Source organism: Lycium barbarum, chromosome 12 (genome assembly GCF_019175385.1).
Source record: "Lycium barbarum isolate Lr01 chromosome 12, ASM1917538v2, whole genome shotgun sequence".
NCBI lineage: Eukaryota > Viridiplantae > Streptophyta > Magnoliopsida > Solanales > Solanaceae > Lycium > Lycium barbarum.
Window position 1 is genome coordinate 73,257,168 of NC_083348.1, and position 19,750 is coordinate 73,276,917.

A 19,750-nucleotide genomic window follows, 5' to 3' on the forward strand; every position below is an offset into this window, starting at 1 on the left:
GAATTATGGAAATTAGGTAGAATGTTGAGATTTAGTTCTAAACATAAAATTATAGGATTAGATTCACTAGACTAATTTAGACCATTTATTTATGTATTTGGATAGATTGAGGCTATTGGTGATTGTTTGAAGATTGGACACTTCAAGAGAGTTGCGTTCCGGTTATAAGGCAAGTGAGACTTTAAACTCTTAGTTTACTTGTTTTTCATAAAAGCATATGGTTTGTGTTGTATGTATGCATTTAAACCATTTAGTTCGTGTGAGTGGGCAAGCATGATCTAAATTGGATAATTTTCAAGTTTCTAAAGTAATGACCGTATGAGTCCTTTAGCGTAATTTCGCTTAAATAGATACTATTTATATAAATGTAAAGTTTAGAAGTGGTATTGAATGGATGTATGTTCCACTTATCATATCTTCAGAGGGGCATACTTCCACAGGTCCCATTGATGTTCGGTGAGAGATAGATGCTAGAATTTTAAGTAACCCGGGTAAGATGGGGGTAAATAATGCCCTCTCCAGAAGACGGGGTAAGACATAGACAAATACGTACTATGTCCCGTGAGCATACATTCAGATTCAGTGTATTTCATGTATTGCTCGTCCGGTTAAGATGGGGGTAAATAATGCCCTCTCCGGAAAACGGGGTAAGACATAGATAAATACGTACTATGTCCCGTGAGCATAGATTCAGATTTAGAGTATTTCATGTTTTGCTTGGTTGTGTTTCATGATTTTAGCTTTAGCTTCAGTGTTTGTATATATTTAATATACTTGTACTGTGTAATTGCTCTTATGCATTATCAGGGATTTCAAAGACTTGCCCCAAGGGTAAGCTGAGAGTGTCGATGATCTTGCTGGGTCTTTTAGACTCACACTTGTTGATGTTGTATGTGTGCAGGTGTGGTTAACGGTGACCAGGTAGCCGATACTTGATTCATTCCAGCTTTGTTCAGTCCAGTTCAGTAGAGGTGAGCCACCATTAGATCATGGCGGCCTCTTCTTCTTTAGTTGACTTAGTAGTATTCCGAGTTCGTCTCGTACTTTTCCATTCAGACTAGTAGTTCCATGACTTAAACATTTTATGGGGTTTATGGGCAAGACTCAGTATTTGTATTTCGCTTCCGCACTTTTCGTTATATTATGAGACTTTGCGTATTATTCATTTTATTCGTTAATTTTCGCATGATTAGCTTAGAGGGTTCGCCTTATGGGTAGAAGCTCGAAAGGTGCCCGGTCACGACCTAAGTGTCAGATTTGGGTCGTGACAGAACCTTAGGTCTTGAGGTAGATTTAATTAAAAACAATTACAAGTAACGCTTAAACTTACTCTTTTGTTAATGAAACTAAATTGATTTCAATAATTTTCGTCAGCAAGCCACCAGTACATATTGTATACTCTTCTTTTCACTTTTTATCTTTGTAATATTTGAATCAAATATCATCTTAGTATTTTTCTAAAAAGAAAAAAAAACTTTAATGGTGTTACACGTTATTTTGTAAGATTTTATATGGTTTATACTGCAAGTTTTTGTTAACAACTCCGTAATCGTTAAAAGATATAATAATGTTTACTTTTGGTAAATAAATGGGTTAGAAATGCACAATGTGTTATTGCAGTCTCTGTCATAACGCATATAAGTTCGTAAAATGTGTTAGAAATGCACAACATGCTGTTGCATGCATATAAGTTCATATAGGAATATATGTACTCAATGAACACATGGCACGCATATGTCTATATTATATATGTTGCATTAAAATGTTAAATTTATTTTATATAACAAATCATATGTCCTAATAACAATGCAACTATTACGTGATATTTTAAAAATAAAGTACCTAAAATTAATTGAATCATGTCAATAATGAAGAGAAATCCAGTTAAATAAGGGGCAAGATTTGGTGTGTACAATTGATCTGCAGTATTGTCGCATGTCAAGGGTCTCCTCTTTGTCAAAATAAACATTAAGGGAGTTTTTGGTAGGAAGGAAAATATTTTTTATGGAAATTTTTCTATTTTTTATATTTGGTTGGTTAAATATTTAGGAAAATATTTTATCTAGAAAAATAAAATAAGTTCCTTAAAAATAAGGAAAATAAGGAAGTGGGGAAAACAAGTACATGAGTGACATTCTAATTTAATTGGCTTCTCCCTGCCCAGCCAATGCTCCCAACCCCACCTCGTGACCACTCCACCCCGCCACTCCCGAAACCCCACCCCTGCCCTATCCCACCCCCATATAGTGTTTTGCAAGATTACATATAAATACTCGTGAGATAATATTTTTTTTGGTTTATTTACCAAATATTAGAAAATACTTGGCTTAATACATTCGACAACCCCTTAAACTTGCTAGTAAATTTCATTTAGACACTCGAACTACACCTTGTTCCAGTTAAACACACACATGATAGAGTTTTCTTATTAGACACTTGCGATTCAAATTTTGAAAACTTTTGAGCGTGATCTCAAGCGCCGATGTCTCGCCCTGAACCATGGCCTAGGCGTGACACGACACTCGGTGCCTAACTGCATGTGACCGATCGGACCCGTAGGCTGGCTGAATCAACATGTGATATCAAAACAAGCAATAATAAGGAAATAAAACTAACACATGTTGATCTACTAAAAATCTGACTGAAAATATATTAAAAGCGGAATTACTGGATTAAGTCTGAAACATCTGAATAAATAGCCAACAAGGCTAAAACATAAAAGTTTACTAATATCTGACTGACTAGACTATATCTATGAAGCCTCTAAAGATAATTGTCTAAATGCTGGGAAGACTGAAGCAGGATAACAACTAGGAGGAACTGCTCACCAATAGCTGATACGAGCAAGTCCTAGCTAGCTGGATCGTCAACCTGTATATCGTTGCCTGCATCGCGAGATGCGCAGGCCCCCAAGCAATAAAAGGGACATCAACACATTTGAATTGTATTGGTATGTAAAGCAACTGAAAGAAAGAAATATAAGTACTGAAACTGAACTAAACAGGAAAGCAAGAATCTGAGGTACTCCCTGTTCTGAATGAAGAATCACCTGTATAACTGTAAATATAAACTGTGGCCTAGGGCCCAAATAAATATGCACAAATATTGTGGCCTCAGGCCCAAGCAATACGTATGCATAAACTGTGGCCTAGGGCCCAAAAATACAGATACAGGTGTTCAACATTAAACAATTTACAAGATTGAGACTAGCTATAGCTGATAGCATGATAATTGTTTCTGATTATGGAACTTAAGCAAATAACTAACTATACACTGACTGAGAATCATGTGATGTAAATACACAAGTTTATAATGATTACGTACTAAGTTCATGATATTCAATATGATAACTATGAACGAATTATGAAACTATAACCCTAGAAGGTAGACAACTATTCAAGAAACTAGGGCTAAACCGTATTCTAAGTCAAATTACTGATAAGCATGTAGAATGAGACGTAGGGAGAATCATAAACGTTCCCTCACGTAGATAGTTAGCCTCACATACCTTAGCTGCTTCACAATCCACAATAAAAGTCTGAATCTTTGAGAAGAATCCCAAAAGCTTGTGTCTCAAACCTTGAATATGGGTTTTCTTGAAAACCCTAGGTTAAGAACAATGATTCCCGGATTAGGTTAGATGAACACATGATTTAATCCACTTAGAATAGGTTAGGATAGCTTACCTTAGTGTTCTTGACGGTGGAGGAGGAGAGCAGGTCATTCTAGGGTTTAGGGACTTGTAAAAATAAAAACTAGAATTGAAACCAGGTATTTATAGGTTTTGGTGTGGACTGGGTTTTTACGGACCAAATTACGGTCTGTAAAACTTGACCGTAATTAACAATGTCCCAAAACAGTGCACTGCATTAACTCACTCCTTAATTACGTCCACAAATTACGGGCCGTAATTCTAATTACGGTCCGTAATTAACAATGTGAATTTCCAGTAAGTGTAGTTAGCTCCCATGAACTTTTACAGACAATATCTGTTTTACGGCCCGTAATTCTGGGCGTAAAACTCCATCTGCTGAACTGAAGCAAAATTCCAACTCCAACATTCTTTATCTGATTTTCTAAGTCTAAAATCATGGTCAAAGCTTAAGTTAAAGGTCTGAGGTGTTAGAGCCGATTTGGTAGTCAAGTTAACCACATAAAATATGTCATCTCATATAATTATTCACATCAACAGATATGTGTGCTTACAATTTATTGAGGCTAGTGCATATAATTAAAGGAAGTGACATATTTTAAGTGGTTAACGTATATACATAATGGATACTTGAGAATAAATGCAAGTGTCAAATAAGAACATTTTACCATGTGTTCAGTTGCTCAAATGTAATAAAAATAGTTTCAGTATAGAAAAACATTTTCCATGAAAAACATTTTCACTCCTACCAAACGAACCCTAAGTTGAAAATATACCGATTAAAAAGAAAATGAACTACCTCTCTTTCGTGTAAGTGCTTCATACAATTATTATATGTTGCCTTCTTATTTAAAGTTTTATCGTGTACATGCAACAATTTGAAGTCAATCTAGAATATTACGTGGGATAATTAAAAGTATCCCCAAAGTAATGAAAGCATTATGGGGTGTTTTCATTAATATACTATAGTCTATAAAACTATTTGATTTGATGAATACAAATGAAAATTTTATTAAAAGAAATAACCTTGAATGAGTGTATCTTATTGGTCCCATAGTATGAGTTTTACCTGACACGAAATCGAATTAATCGCATCGGTGGAACTGCTTATACAATATGTGAATCATAACCATGATTAGTTATGAGAAGATTTGCTATTAACAACATAAATAAATGGGTATTGTGGGTATGACAATCTTGGTCACCATTGCCTACGCTCTGTCCAACCACCACCACACTAATAAATTGATTAGCATTTTTTGCTGTTACTTGTTAGAAGATAAAAGTTGAAGAGTTCTTTATACAATACTACGAGTGCAAGCACATATCTAATTACCTGCTAGTTACTACTAGTATTTTTTCGTTTAAATATTTGACAAACAATTTCACTTGAGGATACTATTTTATGTCGTCAAAATTCAATGTAATCAAAATTAAGTTTTAAAATTCACTTTTCAATAGTTAAGAATTAGATTAGATGTAGCCTTAACAATTAGTCTATTTTAAACTTTTAAAGGAAAACCTTAATAGCCAAGTGACATTATCAGAGAAAGTTAATCTATTTCCAAATTTCTACGAAGTGAGACATTTCTATAAACATCTTTCCTTTTAAGAAGTTATATTATTTATGCAAAAGTATCCACATAAGACCCAACAAAATCAATACTAAAATTTTGCATGCTTACTATATTTGGGACAGACGAACATTAATGACAAAACTTATTGTCTTGCTGGCATTAACTTAGATGTTTAAATCATATTACGGGAAGATTATTGTTAGAGCTCATATTTCTCTGTTTCTATTAAATGCTTACTGTATTTGGTACGCGACAAAGTCACAGTTTTTGTTGTCTTGCTAGCATTAACAAGATGTCTAAATCATCCACAAGATTCATATTACCAGAAAATAATCACTACAGATCATTAATCATATATCAATATATGTTTTAATAATAACGGTAAAATAATTTATTTTTCCATAATTAAACGGAGTAGAGAAGTGTTAAGTAGACACCTAAATGAAATCTTTGTAGTATTCATTTTATTTTCTTCTTTTGCATATTTTCCTCTTGTTATTTGTACATATACGTACTTACTAATCCTTAAAGTTAAACGGCCTGCTGGTTAGTCTTCAACTTTTTTCTTGAGGTTGTTGACGCCACAGTTTTCTACTCTCTGTTGATGACAATACATCATATTCTTTTACTATGTAAGATAACTTACAGTCAACGTTCAGTGATAGTTTGCAATTATACAATTTGTTTCTGACAGGTCAAATAATTTGTTTTCCATGGTCTCATAGAGATGCTGAATGATGTCGGGTAAAATTGTTTTCAAGTGGTTTAGAAGAAAATGCTAGTGAGCAAAGGAGACCAACGATTTTCTTAAATAATGTATAGGCAGTTTCCTTGAGCCGTTTCCATTTTATTTTTAATGTTATGATATATTGATATCTCTACAGTAGTAAAGAGTGGCAGGGACGTTTGAGGCTGGGAAATTCTATGTGCAAACATTACGGCTTTTTGTAGAACCAAGTTTTGGCTCGTGCATTACCAATCTTCAATTCTTTTTGCTCATTTGCAATATAATATCTCAAGACATTCCTCAAATTCTCATTCAATGCAACGTCATCAATCACGCTTCTATGCTGGGCATATTTATTTTTTTCTTCCATAAGTAAAAGGAGAAATAGTGAGAATTGAACCAACACCTATTGCGTGGGAGGCTTTCTCAGTACAAACAGATTACAACTCACGGTGGCATTTTGAACATCCTGATTTCTTGAAGCCATCGTGTTATTATGCTTTCAGGCATTCTCGCGATTGAGTAGAGTAGGATGTAAATTTTTATGGTAGATCATGTCTGGAGGGGCTTGGAATCTCTAAAATTTTATGGTAGATCATGTCTGCAGGAGCTTGGAATCTCAAGATATTCTCTCCTTTATCTTGAATGTGTTACTAGTTGAAGCAGATAAAGACAAGTAATTGTATCATGGCTAGCCCCAATTTTATAGTAGATAAAGAAAACCTCGCTTGGTAATTAAGAAAAGTTAGTATTTTTAACAGAGGAAAAGATAGTGGATATTATGACACAGCACAATATTATTACGAAATGTTGCTCCATTTGCCTCGACTATGTTAAGGTAGAAACAAACTTCCAAATGAATATGAGATGTAGCTGAGAGTGGAATTCTGATCAGAGCCAGTAATCATAAAGTTTCAGATAATTGCATCTTCAGAGCCAAATAACCAGTGTCACTGACTCACTTCCTGATTCAAGTTATCTACTTAGCTCAATACAAAAACAAAGAACGGATTAAGCTTTTCCTTGCTGGTTTTGTATTTGTAAATGCTTAAAACACATTTAGACAACTTTCTGTAGTATTCAGTAAATAAATATATGAGCAGTAAAGATTGTGTGATTTACAAAAAAGATTCTGATCCCGGAAGCTCGACCACCCGCCCTCGTTAAGAGGCCAGCAACAAATACATGATTGTAGAGATAATCAAAGGGAAGAGAGCACACTAATGTGACTGCTTAGACAAGATCTATATCCACCAAAGATTCCTCGTGGCAAAGCTTTAGCCAGTTGTGTAACGTACTAAGCAATCCCCGGTCCGAAGTTCAAAACAGAGCAGTGTGTCAATCCACAGCCGAGAGTCTTACACTTGTAGCAGCTTCCAATAATGCACAAGCATGCTTTTTATCATTAAGCTTCTTCGACTAATCAGCCTCAAACATAAACTTGAAGAACTTATCGTGGAAACCTATTCGGCTGCAACAGATTCCACTCTCATCTCTCCAATATCCTTCAACCCGAAATGAGGCTCCGATGGGAATACAAACACCATAGAAGCTGCAACTGAAGGTTGAAAGCCAGCTGAATATCGTACCGAGGTCAATGTAATTTTAGGAAGCTGCTGAAAACCTGAGGCAAGCGGTACAAGCTTGTAACTAAGTATGTGCTCAGACTTTGGCAAAATAAAAGTTGTATCATTATGAGGCCCTGATAAAACAAAACTCTGTGAATCCGCTAAGGAGTATTTGACCTCTTGAAGAAACTGTGTTCTGTTTGTAATTTTGATGGAGTATGTAAATGGATTTCCAAGAATAGCATGAGGAGGACAATCTAAACTCAAGATCAGTGGAGGTTGCTCCACATTTACATCAGGCAGACTATGTTTCGTTAGAACTGCAGATGCTGTGCTACAGGAACCCGACCTTTCTCCATCTCCATGATCCCTTCTCCATCTCAAACACACAATACCCATGTTTAGCTTAGGAAGATTAACCTCAGGAGTGACAGCAAAAACTTGTTTAAACTCTTCTCCCGCCACAAGCAGCACGGGCTCTTCCGGGTCCTCACTCTTACTTTTCACATCACAGGTGCTAGCATCAACTGCCTCAACGGACATGGACAACAAGCGCAAAGGTACCTCTGTGCAGTTCTTAGCACTAACAACTAGCATACTTGTTTCATTCAAAGGCAGAGATGTACTTTGGTCAGAATCAGAAGCTAGCTTGGTCTTTGACAGCAGCAGTGGTTCCCTTCGAAATGGCAACATAAAGCGATGGCTCATCACAACAGCAGTCTTACCTTCAATTTGCAAGCTTTTATGCACATGAGCTCTTTGTGAGCTAACTTCCGGACTTAGAGGAAAGTAGCCCAGTGACACATAAAGCATGATAGGCTTAGGGCGGTTCCATCTGATTTCTAATCTGCAGGACCATGACTCTCCCTCGTCCAAAAATGGGACAGAAATCAATCCAAAAGAGGGCTGGATCTTTTGAATGTTCTCCGAATTAGCAAGATCTTCACATTCTCGTCCAGATATTCCAACAAGTTCTACATGAAGATTATCTGATGAAAAAGTTTCAGTCTCCCTTGGACTAAGCAACCCACCACCTCTTGTATCAACAAGGTTAATTTTCAATTCACCAGAATGGACACTATGGCCCTTTGAGGTGATAATCACAGGGACAATAAAACTCTCTCCGACCAATGCAGGGCCAGAAGAATCTAACTTTAGATCCACTTGTGGGTCTGGTTCTTCAACTTGGACGGCCTTCTGACCAGAGAAAGCCAGACCAGGATCCTTCATTGGTATAGTTTGCACTATGTCTTCAAATTTCCAGAGGGGTAAATCACTCATGGAGGCGGGACTTTCAGCTCGGCAACAGATAGTAAAATGTTGACCCCATCTTGCAGTTACATATATGCATTCCAGCTTTCCACTTTGCTCTGCATCATTCAAATGTTATCTCACTTTAAGGAGCAATAAGAAGGCATATTTTAATTAAAAACTGGGGTGGATAGCAGAGTAATATATGTAAAATGGTACAAATTCAGTAACTCCTCAGTGAAATATTCAATTTTGATCAACGGTGGTCCAACTGGATTTTTCTCACCTCAGAGAGGTCTTAGACAATGAGATTTCCTCTCTCCCTTCTTGTTTATATTGGCAACGGAAGGACTACGCAGGCGGCTGGATAAAGCAGTACTATGGCAGTGGATTAAGTGTTTCAGTGTGTGCAGGAGCTGAAGATAATGTGTCACATTTGCTATAAATGTGACATTATTTTCCCTCGTGCAGAAAAGTCAAAAGTGCTTTAATTGAATCTTATTCTACTCATCTTCGAGGCTATTTCAGGGCTTCATAAAAATATAAGCAAGAGTATTATTTACTCTGCCAATGAAGATCACAATCGCGAAGAATGGGCAGTAGTAGTTGGAAGCAAGATTGGTGCATTTTCCTCAACTTATCTGGGCTTGCCATTAGGAGCTAAGTACAAGCCAACAGAGGTTTGAAATGGGATCATAGAAAACTTCGAGAAGAGACTAGCTACTTAGAAAAAGCAGTATTTGTCAGTGGGTAGCAGATTGACATTGATTAATAGCGTGCAAGACAGCAGTCCAACACACTTTATGACACTCTTCCCACTACCTACCAAGGTACCAAAGCAGTTGGATAAAATCAAAACAAACTATGTGTGAGAAGCAAACATCTCACAAACAAAGCATCATTTGGTGAACAAAATGGAGGGTACGTTAGCTTCTGGGGGTGACAAATGATTAGGTAATTCTCCTCTGAAAGTAATGTTTCCGAATTGTGTCAGTTAGCAAAACATCCACAGGATACACTCATGCAGTGCAGGGAAGGCAATGTTTGGAATTACTTATTTAGATGGAATCTCAAAGATTGGGAATTGAATAGTTCTCTGGATTTGATTAAAGATCAGAGAATATCATAGTGGAACCACAATAGAAAGATAAACTAGTATGAGCCGCTCAAGCTATGGACAATACACATCAAGGCTGGCTAAATCAACTCACACATGAGGAATAGAATAATAGAGATTAGAGAATTGGCAATAAAATTAAATACGGAAGACCAAATTATCAACTAAAGTTGCCTGCTTCAGCTAGACAGCTATCTTGAAAGCCTGCTCAACTCTGGATTATATTTGCAAAAGAGGGATTCATCTGAGCAATAGGTGCTACATGTGCCAGCAAGAAGCAGCAAATGTCTCTAGCCTTTTTCTCCACTGTAAAGTACCAAGGAGCATCTACCCGCAAGGGTGGGTCAGTTGGTTGAGCATGGGACTTCCATAATGGAGGTCTCAGGTTCGAAACCCCCTGCCTACAAAAAGCAGGGGATTTGCCTTATGGGTCCAGCTCGTCGCACGGGGCTTGCCTAGTGTGGGTTATCACTTCTGTGTGGTTTGCGAGTTATTGCACAGAAGCGAGGTTTACCCTGTGCGCACCCGCAGGGTAGCGGCTGCGGGTTCCCTTGTCATCAAAAAAAAAAAAGTAACAAGGAACATCTTCCTATTATTTTAGGAGTATGCTGGTAATGCCCTACAACACCAAGATGCCCATCCAAAGTGTGGACTAGGGAGAGTCCAAAATCCATCAAAAGTATTTGATGAACGGTTCCTGAAGGCATATGTAGGCAGGGAGAATCATATTTCTTTGACAGGATCTCAACTCTCAACCACTCCTTAAAAGTTAGGTGCCGCTTAAATCTATTCCACTAGCATCTTACCCACTGTACAGAGTATCGGGCAGATATTAGCTATTGTTAGCTCCCTGAACTATGTACGGAAGCTGATTCCTTTTGGTAACAATTGACATCCACTGGATGCTCATCAATGAAATATATTACTTTATACCAGAAAAGGTGGGGTGGATAGCACAAGAAGGCTGCAGAAAGGCCTTGGCAACAGTTAAGAACTCGCGAAAGGCCAAGAGCAGTTAAGAGTTCAAGAAAGGGCTTAGAATTGAGGGTGTCCACAATGATCATACAGCTAAAGAATAATAAACTATAGGCTGACAGCAAAATCCTCTAAAAGAGCAACGTAATTCTTATCATCAGGACTCGATGGGATGAGGTGGAAAGCCTAAACAGTATGGTCCCTAACAATCAAATGGAAACACACACAGAAACCAAGAAAAATCAACCTGATGAGGAGAAGCATAGCCAAGATACAAGAACCAATCTGGACGTATTACACATCTGTCATGCGTACACCGGCAAGTGCAATTGATAAGTCGGAAAGACTTCAAAGATTTTTTTTATTTTTTATTTTTTTTTGAGGAGGGTAACAGTTGTATTACTATGAAACAAAAACTTAAGCACCCCAAATAGGTGCTAAGTTTAGATATTTACAAACAGCAAAAGGGTATAAAAAACCCTGTCCAAACACCTATATTCTTATACATTGCCTATCAAGTCAACTAATTCAACTACTCCCCATACCCACCCCAAACCAAAAACACATAGATTCTGTTTACACCAAAAAAAGAGCAGACTAAGACAGTTCTATTTTCCTGGATAGAATCAAAGACTTCAGGGGAACTTCTTAAGGAACTCAAATGACAGACAAAAAAGTTTCATTTGATAAATTGGGACGTGGTCACATCTCCATTAGGTAAGAAGGGCTCAGAGTAAAAGATTTGATGGTCGTGTCAGATTTTTATAATGAAAATTGCTTTGGAGGTCTGGGAACGAGAAATAGGCGTCATAGATGATTTGTTAGTTAATTATTAGGAAGGACGTTATTTCCATGGGATAAATATATACAGTTTGACGTGTTCTCCAATCAAACATGAAATAGTTCAAGCTTGGAATTGCAACAAGTGGAAGTAAAAGTAATCAGCTTACCAGGTTTCACATCGTATGTGAGCCGCAGCCATTTGTTTGTGCGAAGTTCCAGGGTGGAAGCTGTCTCTACTCTACGACCAGGCTGCAAACAGGATATTGCAGCTAAATGGGATCTTTGAGCATTGACAATGACAAAGTTACACTCCGACTGATTAAATTGGATTTCTAATTGATCAATCTCAACATTAAGAGGCAGTTGAGATAGAAGGGAGAGGGCAATCACTGTTTCTGCACCAGGCTTAACTACTTGTTCATGAAAAGCAACTGAAGCAAGAAGTACTGCTCTGAGGGGACTGACGAGATCAATCTCAAGATAAAGGGGATTATCAGCTGTTACTTTGAGGCTACTGTTTTCTCCAGTAGATGCACTTTCTAATTCTCCTCTTATTACTGAAAACACTTCATTGTGTATTATTTTTCTCTGCGCAAGACTTGCAGGCCCAGCTGGGCCACAGTCTCTTTGACCAGCCGCATCAGTAGATACAGGTAGAGCAGCCATTTCAAGAGAGTACTCAATGAAATCTTTCACGAGAGCAGTTTTCCTTGAGCAGTCTCTAAGGTAACCCAAGACATTCCATAATAGAGTGACCCAGCCCTCCTGTCGATAAAGACTAGCAACATTCTCAAAAACTTCTTTTGCATTACTATATTCGTCTACTGTGAAATATTCCCTAGCCATTTGGAAACCGCAGTATGCAGCCATCCGAGAGGCTTTATCATTGTTGTATGCTTCAAAAGTTTTTTTAAGCAGAGCAATAATTTCATAGGAGTCCTTGATTCTCTTTCCTTCAGCCAGAGCATAACGGGCATATTCTTCATCACTGAGACTGCAAATGTATATGTGGGGAAAGAATGGAGTAAGGAAACAAAAATTCTGAACTAATTTACTACAAGAAAATCACCACACTCACGATTGCATAACAAATGTGTCTCCGTGCTCCAGTAGTTTTGCAAACTGACCAACATAAGCAGCAGCTATCACAGACTCGGCATTCCCATCAATCTCACCCGTAGTCTCAGACATAGATAGCGCAAGTTCGAGAGAAGAACTCTTTTCCTTCAAGTAATAAGCTGCTAGCTGTTTTAAGTAAAGCTAGATAAGCAAGCATATGAATAGAGTCGTATGGTTGTTGAGCTATGAAGATAAAACAGGTAAAGTAGTACATGCAAAGACATAAGGGAAGTTAGTTCAGCTACAGATGGGGCTTTAAGCAAAAATTAAAGATTAGAACATGGTTGCTGGCAGCTTGTTTAGAGAGAGCATGCTAAAATTGCTCCTTGAGGCCTAAAATTGATGGATCTCATCTCCCCATCCGTTGTCATCTTAGTAAGGGAGCAAGAGACAAATCAAGAAACTAGGAGGTTATTTCATTAATAATTGGCAAATATTCAACAATATTAAGTCAGCTTTTGTCTCAGCAATGAGACAATTCTAATTAAAAACTGGTGAAACCTGCATCTGCTATGGGGAAAAGTGGTGCGGTATAGTGGAAAAGAAGTTCCATAATTGCTTGGTTCTAGTTTCTTAAATTAGGATGACTCCTGTCTCATACCAAATAGTAATGCCCAGCAAATGGACATGTCATTCCAGCAAAATTGTGCTAATGTTATATATATACACACAATATTGTTACCTTCTCCAAAAAAAATGGAAATGTCATTTTGTGTTTGATGTGGAGGTCCGGAGAAGTTAACTAGTAATGCCCACTTCCACATCCAGTTCAAGAAAAAATTCTTCCAGAAAAGTTAAAGGACTTGAGATCTGTTAGTCTAAGTAACAACTGTCTATATGAGTATATGATAGGAACTTTCTGGGAAGATGACGACCAAGAAAGGTATCTGGTTATAGGAGAAAGTGGTGAATGCTTATTTCCATCTTCTTCTTACACAGTTGAGATTTTTTTACTTTTGATAACCAAGAAATCCAGAGGGCCAGTGGCAAACGATTCAAAAGTCTGTGGATAATGGGTCCATCCCTCTACCCTTCTCCACTTAAATACTAGGCTCTTGTCTGTGGCAGGATCTGAACCCGTGACGTGCGCTTAACCGACACATCACAAGTTGCACTCTTACCACTAGACCAAAGCTCTGGAGGCCTCTTACATAGTTGTGAATAAGAGCCTAATCATTGTTCAACTTTAATGAGCTATAGGTAACTATCAATTATCATCCACTTTTTCCTACTTAGACCTGTTTGGATTGGCTTATTTTAGGTGCTTTTAAGTCAAAATAGCTTTTAAGCACTTTTAGTGTTCGGGTAAAATAAAAAAATGCTTTTAAGCACTTGGTTTTTTAAGCCACAAAACCAAAAATAAGTCAAAATCCATAAGTAAGAATTTATAACTTATGGTTTTTTTTTTGATGACATGGGAACCCGCAGCCGCTACCCTTCAGGTGCGCACAGGGTAAACCAGCTCCTGTGTAATAGCTCGCAAACCACACAGGAGAGATAACCCGCACTAGACAAGCCCCGTGCGACGAGCTCGACCCAGAAGGCAAATCCCCTGCTGTCGTAGGCAGGGGGTTTCGAACCTGAGACCTCCATTATGAAAGCCCCATGCTCAACCAACTGAGCCACCCTTGCGGGTACTTATGGCTTTTGGCTTATGAGCTAAAAGCCATAAGCCCATCCAAACATGCACTTATCTAGTGTTTGGCATTCCAACAAAAATAAACGTAATTTCAAGAAAGCTTATCTCCATATGTACTGCTCTATAGCTGTGACATTAAGATAAATGAAGGTGACAGGAGAAAATATAGACCTAAAATCACATGAAAGAAGTTATCTCAAAAGACTTCTTGATGAAGTTATTGTAACTGTCTCAAAAGACTTACAATCTCTATGGAACAATCCGAACTTGGCTAAGGATCAAACATCATGAAAGTAATGATTCATAGACATGATGCCACCTAATTATGATTGAGTATTTGTTCTTGTTGTTACACTTACATTAGACCCTACTTTTATCATGAGAACTTTTGTTTTGATAGACTTGTATGTTAGTGCAAGGATAAGTGGGAAATTTAGAAGATCAGACTACTAATGGAAGGGGTCTAAAAAGAGCAGCAATGATAATATAGGATTCATATAGTGGACCTCAGCTAATTTGATTGAGGCTTAGTTGATTAATCATATGGGTTACTGATCAAACAGGCAAACCACAATAAATGAATAGCTTGACAAAGAAGGCTTTCCAACCTGGAAGTAATAAGCTGAATGAAATTCCCACTCAGTTGTTCTATCTGTAGCGTCTGAAACCAAAGGGGAAACATGTTGAGCGGAGCTTGTCTCCAGTAATTCAGCAAATACTAAAAATTGTCGGCTCAACCATTCCCAGTGAAGGAAATTAACTTCTGCTGCTCCAACAAGCTTCTTGTAAGAAGCACAGTGCTGGCGGAACCAGGCAATTGCTTCTGAAAGTTTTCCACCATGCAGCAACAACGTAGAGATCTTGAAATGCAGTTGTTCTGCCACACTTTTGATCTCAATTAACCGTTGGATAGGTGGCAATCTAGTTGATGTTGCAACCATCTGTATCGTTTAGAGGTCTCTATTTATATGATTAAGATGCATAATAATGCAAAATATGTTTATGCAACAGTTTAAGGCTTCAAAGCAATTAATCTGCTACAACACAGGCAATCTGCCTTGTTATCTCATATAAATGATTTATATAAAAGTTGAAACTGGTAATTACAACTCATCCGCCCTTTTATGCAACTACTCTTAATTAAGAGAAGAAACATTAAGAAAGTAAATCAATGAAAACCTCTGCAACTATAACTAAACAAAAGAAAGGAGACACACTTATCTACTGCAAGTCAGCTATTCCCACTACATGGATGGAAATATACCCCTCTTGGTGCTTCTTTGGATTTTTATTTGGATAAGATGGTTCCTTTGGATTTTAAAGTTAGTCAGACATATAAGAAATAAAGGAACCACACTCAAGCAATAAACTTGGTTCTGGTGAAACACGCAAGAGAAGCTCTAACAACTCAGAGCCGATAGTTATAATGGACAGGAGAGACTATACATCTAAATGAACTTCAGTCAGAAATACACTTAATAAATGGATGAGAAAGAAACAGAAAAAGTTCTCCATTAATTTTCACCACGATGAATCTCTTCAACACTATTAGAATTCACTAAATGACCACAACAATGCAGGCTATGGGATAGAGGGTTTTTCAGAAGATCCAACATTTTGTCTCTTCCATTTATAGCCAATTGGAACGTTTACTACACTACAATCATCTTCCTAAACAAAGATATGAAAGAGTAAAAAGAAGCTAACACTCTGTTCTCTAAAGGTCTTTACATCTCATCTCTTGGTAATGCAAAGTACTTCACCTTGTCTAAAATGCAGTAAGACTCTATCAAGAAGTGGTCTCAAAATTCTAAAGGTCAAGCAGAGTAGCATAAGTATACCTCTCGCACTGCATGATAGGCATCCTTATATAGCCGTAATGCTTCAACCCAATCTCTGCAAAATTCTGCATATACAGCAGCCTGTCACAATGTTAAGAAGAGCATAATCATGACATGAGCAAAATTCCAGGAAACATATAGGGGCATAATAGCTAGTTTCTAGGTCAATATTTAATGATAAAATGTGAATAATATAATGTTGTATTATACCAACAAGGTTAGGTAATGTGGAATCATACTACAAGGACAACACATTAAGAACTATTACACTTCAAAGAGAACCCTTACTTTGAAACAACATCGAATATTCAGCTCAGCAGAATGGAAATTTTTCCTTTCGAGACGTGCTTTAATTCTTCTTTCTTCATCCTTGTAATAGGAATTAGCTAATTCCGAAAATGTGTTTCCCAACCTGCAATAGGTATCTCAAATAACAAACACTACCGGGTTCTATAACTCAAATTTAGCTGTAGTGTGAGAAAATAACTCCATGCCTGATCAAGGACTGTTGAAGCTCTGATTCGCTTGGGACAAAGATGATAAGATGCTTAGAGTCCAGTTCTGCACGCTTTCTGAGAGCAATCATACGGTCTTCACTTAGAGCAACTGTTTCAAAGAAGCATCAGAAGTGGGTCAAAGCCTCAGATTGTGAGAAGATGGGAGAAGAATAGGAAAAAGTATTCATACAGAGTAGAAGCAAGTCAAATATAGTTAAATCATTCTACTCATTCTTTATCCAAATATCAGTCATCTCTCTGTTTCAAACACCACTAGCGGGGAAAGAAAAATTACAACACCATAACTTGGTATATTTCCAATAATGAGAAACCCCACAAGCCTGAGAGCCTCTGAATGTGATGAATATAGTTGCACCCGACTAATTCATTTGCTTCAACTTACTATAAATTCCATACATCTAGTCAACCAGAGGTGGATCTAGGATTTTCTTGTACATGGGTGCACTACTAAAAAAAGGAGGAAAAAATATATTAAGTGGGAATTGAACCCTATTCCTCTGGGTAATTAACTCGACCTTCAACCAAGTGCACCATTCAGCCTTCTCGGAGAATGGGTGCCAGCAGTTAATATTATATCAATTTTCAAAAAAATATGTACATAAAGGGCAGCCCGGTGCACTAAGCTCCCGCTATGCGCGGGGTCCGGGGAAGGGCCGGACCACAAGGGTCTATTGTACGCAGTCTTACCTTGCATTTCTGCAAGAGGCTGTTTCCACGGCTCAAACCCGTGACCTCCTGGTCACATGGCAGCAATTTTACCACTTACACCAAGGCTCCCCTTCTTTCAAAATAAAATAATATATATATATATATATATATATATATATATATATATATATATATATATATATGTACATAAAATATCTAATTTTGCGGAGAGACCATGGGTTCACGTGCCCCATAATTTCGCCCTTGTAGTCAACCATTTCTCGATGTAGCTCAGGAGGTTAAACCGCCAAACTAGCAACAAAGACGAACATGAAGGTATTGGAAGTCAATTTAGAATTTCCAAGATGGAACCCGCACCAGAGCAAGTGTCAACGTCTTTTCCTGTTCTTCTTAAACTCTTCTTATGAATGTGTTTGAGTTAATAAATTGTAAATAAGTGGCAGATAGTTCATTCATGCAAGAAATCCATAAGCAGATAGATCATAGACAGAGGAAAGTGTTAAAGACTCACCCTTAGAATTTGATGGAGCAACAACCACTACGACCAATTTAACATTCCTTCCTCGTAATACACCTCTGTTCATTCAGCACACAATCTTAAGCAACTCTTTTAATGAATATACATCCACTCAAATGTGAACTGAAAAAATAAGTATATAGCGCATGTTTGGTACTCCCTCTGTTTCAATTTGTTTGTCTTACTTTCCGTTTCAAAAGAATGCCTCTTTCCTTTTTTGGCAACTCTTTAATTCCAACATTCCCCGTGGCATGTTTAAGATCACAAGATTAAAGGGCATTTTGACACATTCTACATTTCTTTAGTTTAAGACCACAAGATTCAAAAGTCTTCTTTACTTTCTTAAACTCCGTGCCAAGTCAAAACCAAACAAACAAATTGAAACGGAGGAAGTGTGATAGGAAATATCTTTCCCTAACTAATGACTTAACCAAACAGTGAGAATTCAAAAATATGCAGCCCAACATAAAATACTACGCCATATAGCCCAATATACAATATTATACAACATCAGACCTGGGGGTAAGCATCATATATAATATATCAACGTTGTATAAAAGTATATAATAGCATACAAAAGGTGTTTATACACAAATATGAGCTAAAGCGGTTAGCAAACTCAAAATTTAGGCTACGTGGCATAAATCTTTTCTCCCAGTAGACATAGACCGTAATTTTCCCTTTCCCCCTAACCGATGAAGGAACCAAACACTGGAAGTGATCCAAATACATTCCTTATGGCATGTTTAAGATGAAAAGATTAAAAGGCATTTTGATACATTCTACATTTCTTTAGCTTAAGACAACCAGATTCAAAAGTCTTCTTTTACTCTCTAAAACTCCGTGCCAGTGCCAAGTCAAAACCAGACAAACAAATTGAGACAAAGGAAGTACGATAGAAAATGTTTTTCCCTAACTAATCACTAGAAATGATCCAAATACTACATTTTCCATGGACAATACTCATAACGTAATTGAAAAAAAAAAGGACAAAAGAAGCGTACTTGAGGTTTTCGAGATCGGTGCAGACCTGAAGCCACTGAGCTGGATCGCCGGATACATGATCGGAGCTAAATAGAGCGGCAACAACTGCCGGAACCCTAGTCCGATGTTTGAGAAGCCAATCCTTCTTTAGTATTCCGGCTACAGGTTGAGGCGGTACAGAAGTGTCCTTGAAAGGCTTGGCAATTACGGAGATCTTAGAGAAATCAGGCAATGCGAGTGCATTAATAGGTGGTTGTTGGGAGTGAAGGTGAGTTGTGATTGTAGCGTGAAGGTCTGGACAACCTACGAGGGATACTAATGCTACCGGTGGAGTTCGGAGTTCTTCTGGATATTCTTCCATTGTTGAGAATGGTGAAGAGTTGTTGGAGTAGAATTACAGGTGAATTTGATGAGATCTTGGAGTTGAAGGACTCGGTTGGGTTTGACTCCCGTTGATTTCAGTTGGGAGTTAGGATTTGGGAATTGGATTACCTGATTTGGGCCGGCCCATGTAAAGCCCAATGAAGACTCTCAGCTCCATAACTTTTGGTGGGATATTCACATTTCATTCTCAATACACTAGATGACCTATGCCCGTGCTGCGCACGGGTCCAACACTTCGGATTATAGTGTATCTATGTGTCTGTAGTTATCTTTGAATAGTGATTATATATATATATATATATATATATATATATATATATATATATATATATATATATATATATATATATATATTATGTTCAAAACACGATTAATATAACATTATAGTTTGTGCTTTGTATCTAAAATTTTATTATATTAATGTTTGCT

The 19,750-nt window shown here is 37.4% G+C and overlaps 1 protein-coding gene across 2 annotated transcripts; it reads right to left on the reverse strand.

The window, feature by feature from the left end:
• Positions 1 to 6,830: 6,830 nt before the first annotated feature.
• LOC132624975 (uncharacterized) lies at positions 6,831 to 19,396 on the reverse strand. Of its 2 annotated transcripts, none has more exons than XM_060339735.1 (9): positions 18,958 to 19,396; positions 17,948 to 18,012; positions 16,744 to 16,855; positions 16,538 to 16,661; positions 16,250 to 16,330; positions 15,017 to 15,349; positions 12,729 to 12,895; positions 11,818 to 12,644; positions 6,831 to 8,894 (listed from the first exon to the last, which is right to left on the reverse strand). In XM_060339735.1, the coding sequence occupies exons 1-9, from the start codon at positions 19,296 to 19,298 to the stop codon at positions 7,420 to 7,422; spliced, it is 3,525 nt and encodes a 1,174-aa protein (XP_060195718.1). In that variant the 5' UTR covers positions 19,299 to 19,396; the 3' UTR covers positions 6,831 to 7,419. The 2 variants fall into 2 exon arrangements, with proteins under 2 accessions (XP_060195718.1, XP_060195719.1); XM_060339736.1 differs by having other exon boundaries at positions 18,984 to 19,152.
• Between the last annotated feature and the right edge of the window lie 354 nt (positions 19,397 to 19,750).

Bases quoted from the DNA above. Each gene is read 5' to 3' on its own strand.
- LOC132624975 (XM_060339735.1), bottom strand. From the start codon at position 19,298: ATGGAAGAATATCCAGAAGAACTCCGAACTCCACCGGTAGCATTAGTA. The intron at 18,013-18,957 runs GTACGCTTCTTT...CTGAATGAACAG, and splicing joins ACCGATCTCGAAAACCTCAA to AGGTGTATTACGAGGAAGGA. The intron at 16,856-17,947 runs GTGAGTCTTTAA...TCTTTGAAACAG, and splicing joins TGCTCCATCAAATTCTAAGG to TTGCTCTAAGTGAAGACCGT.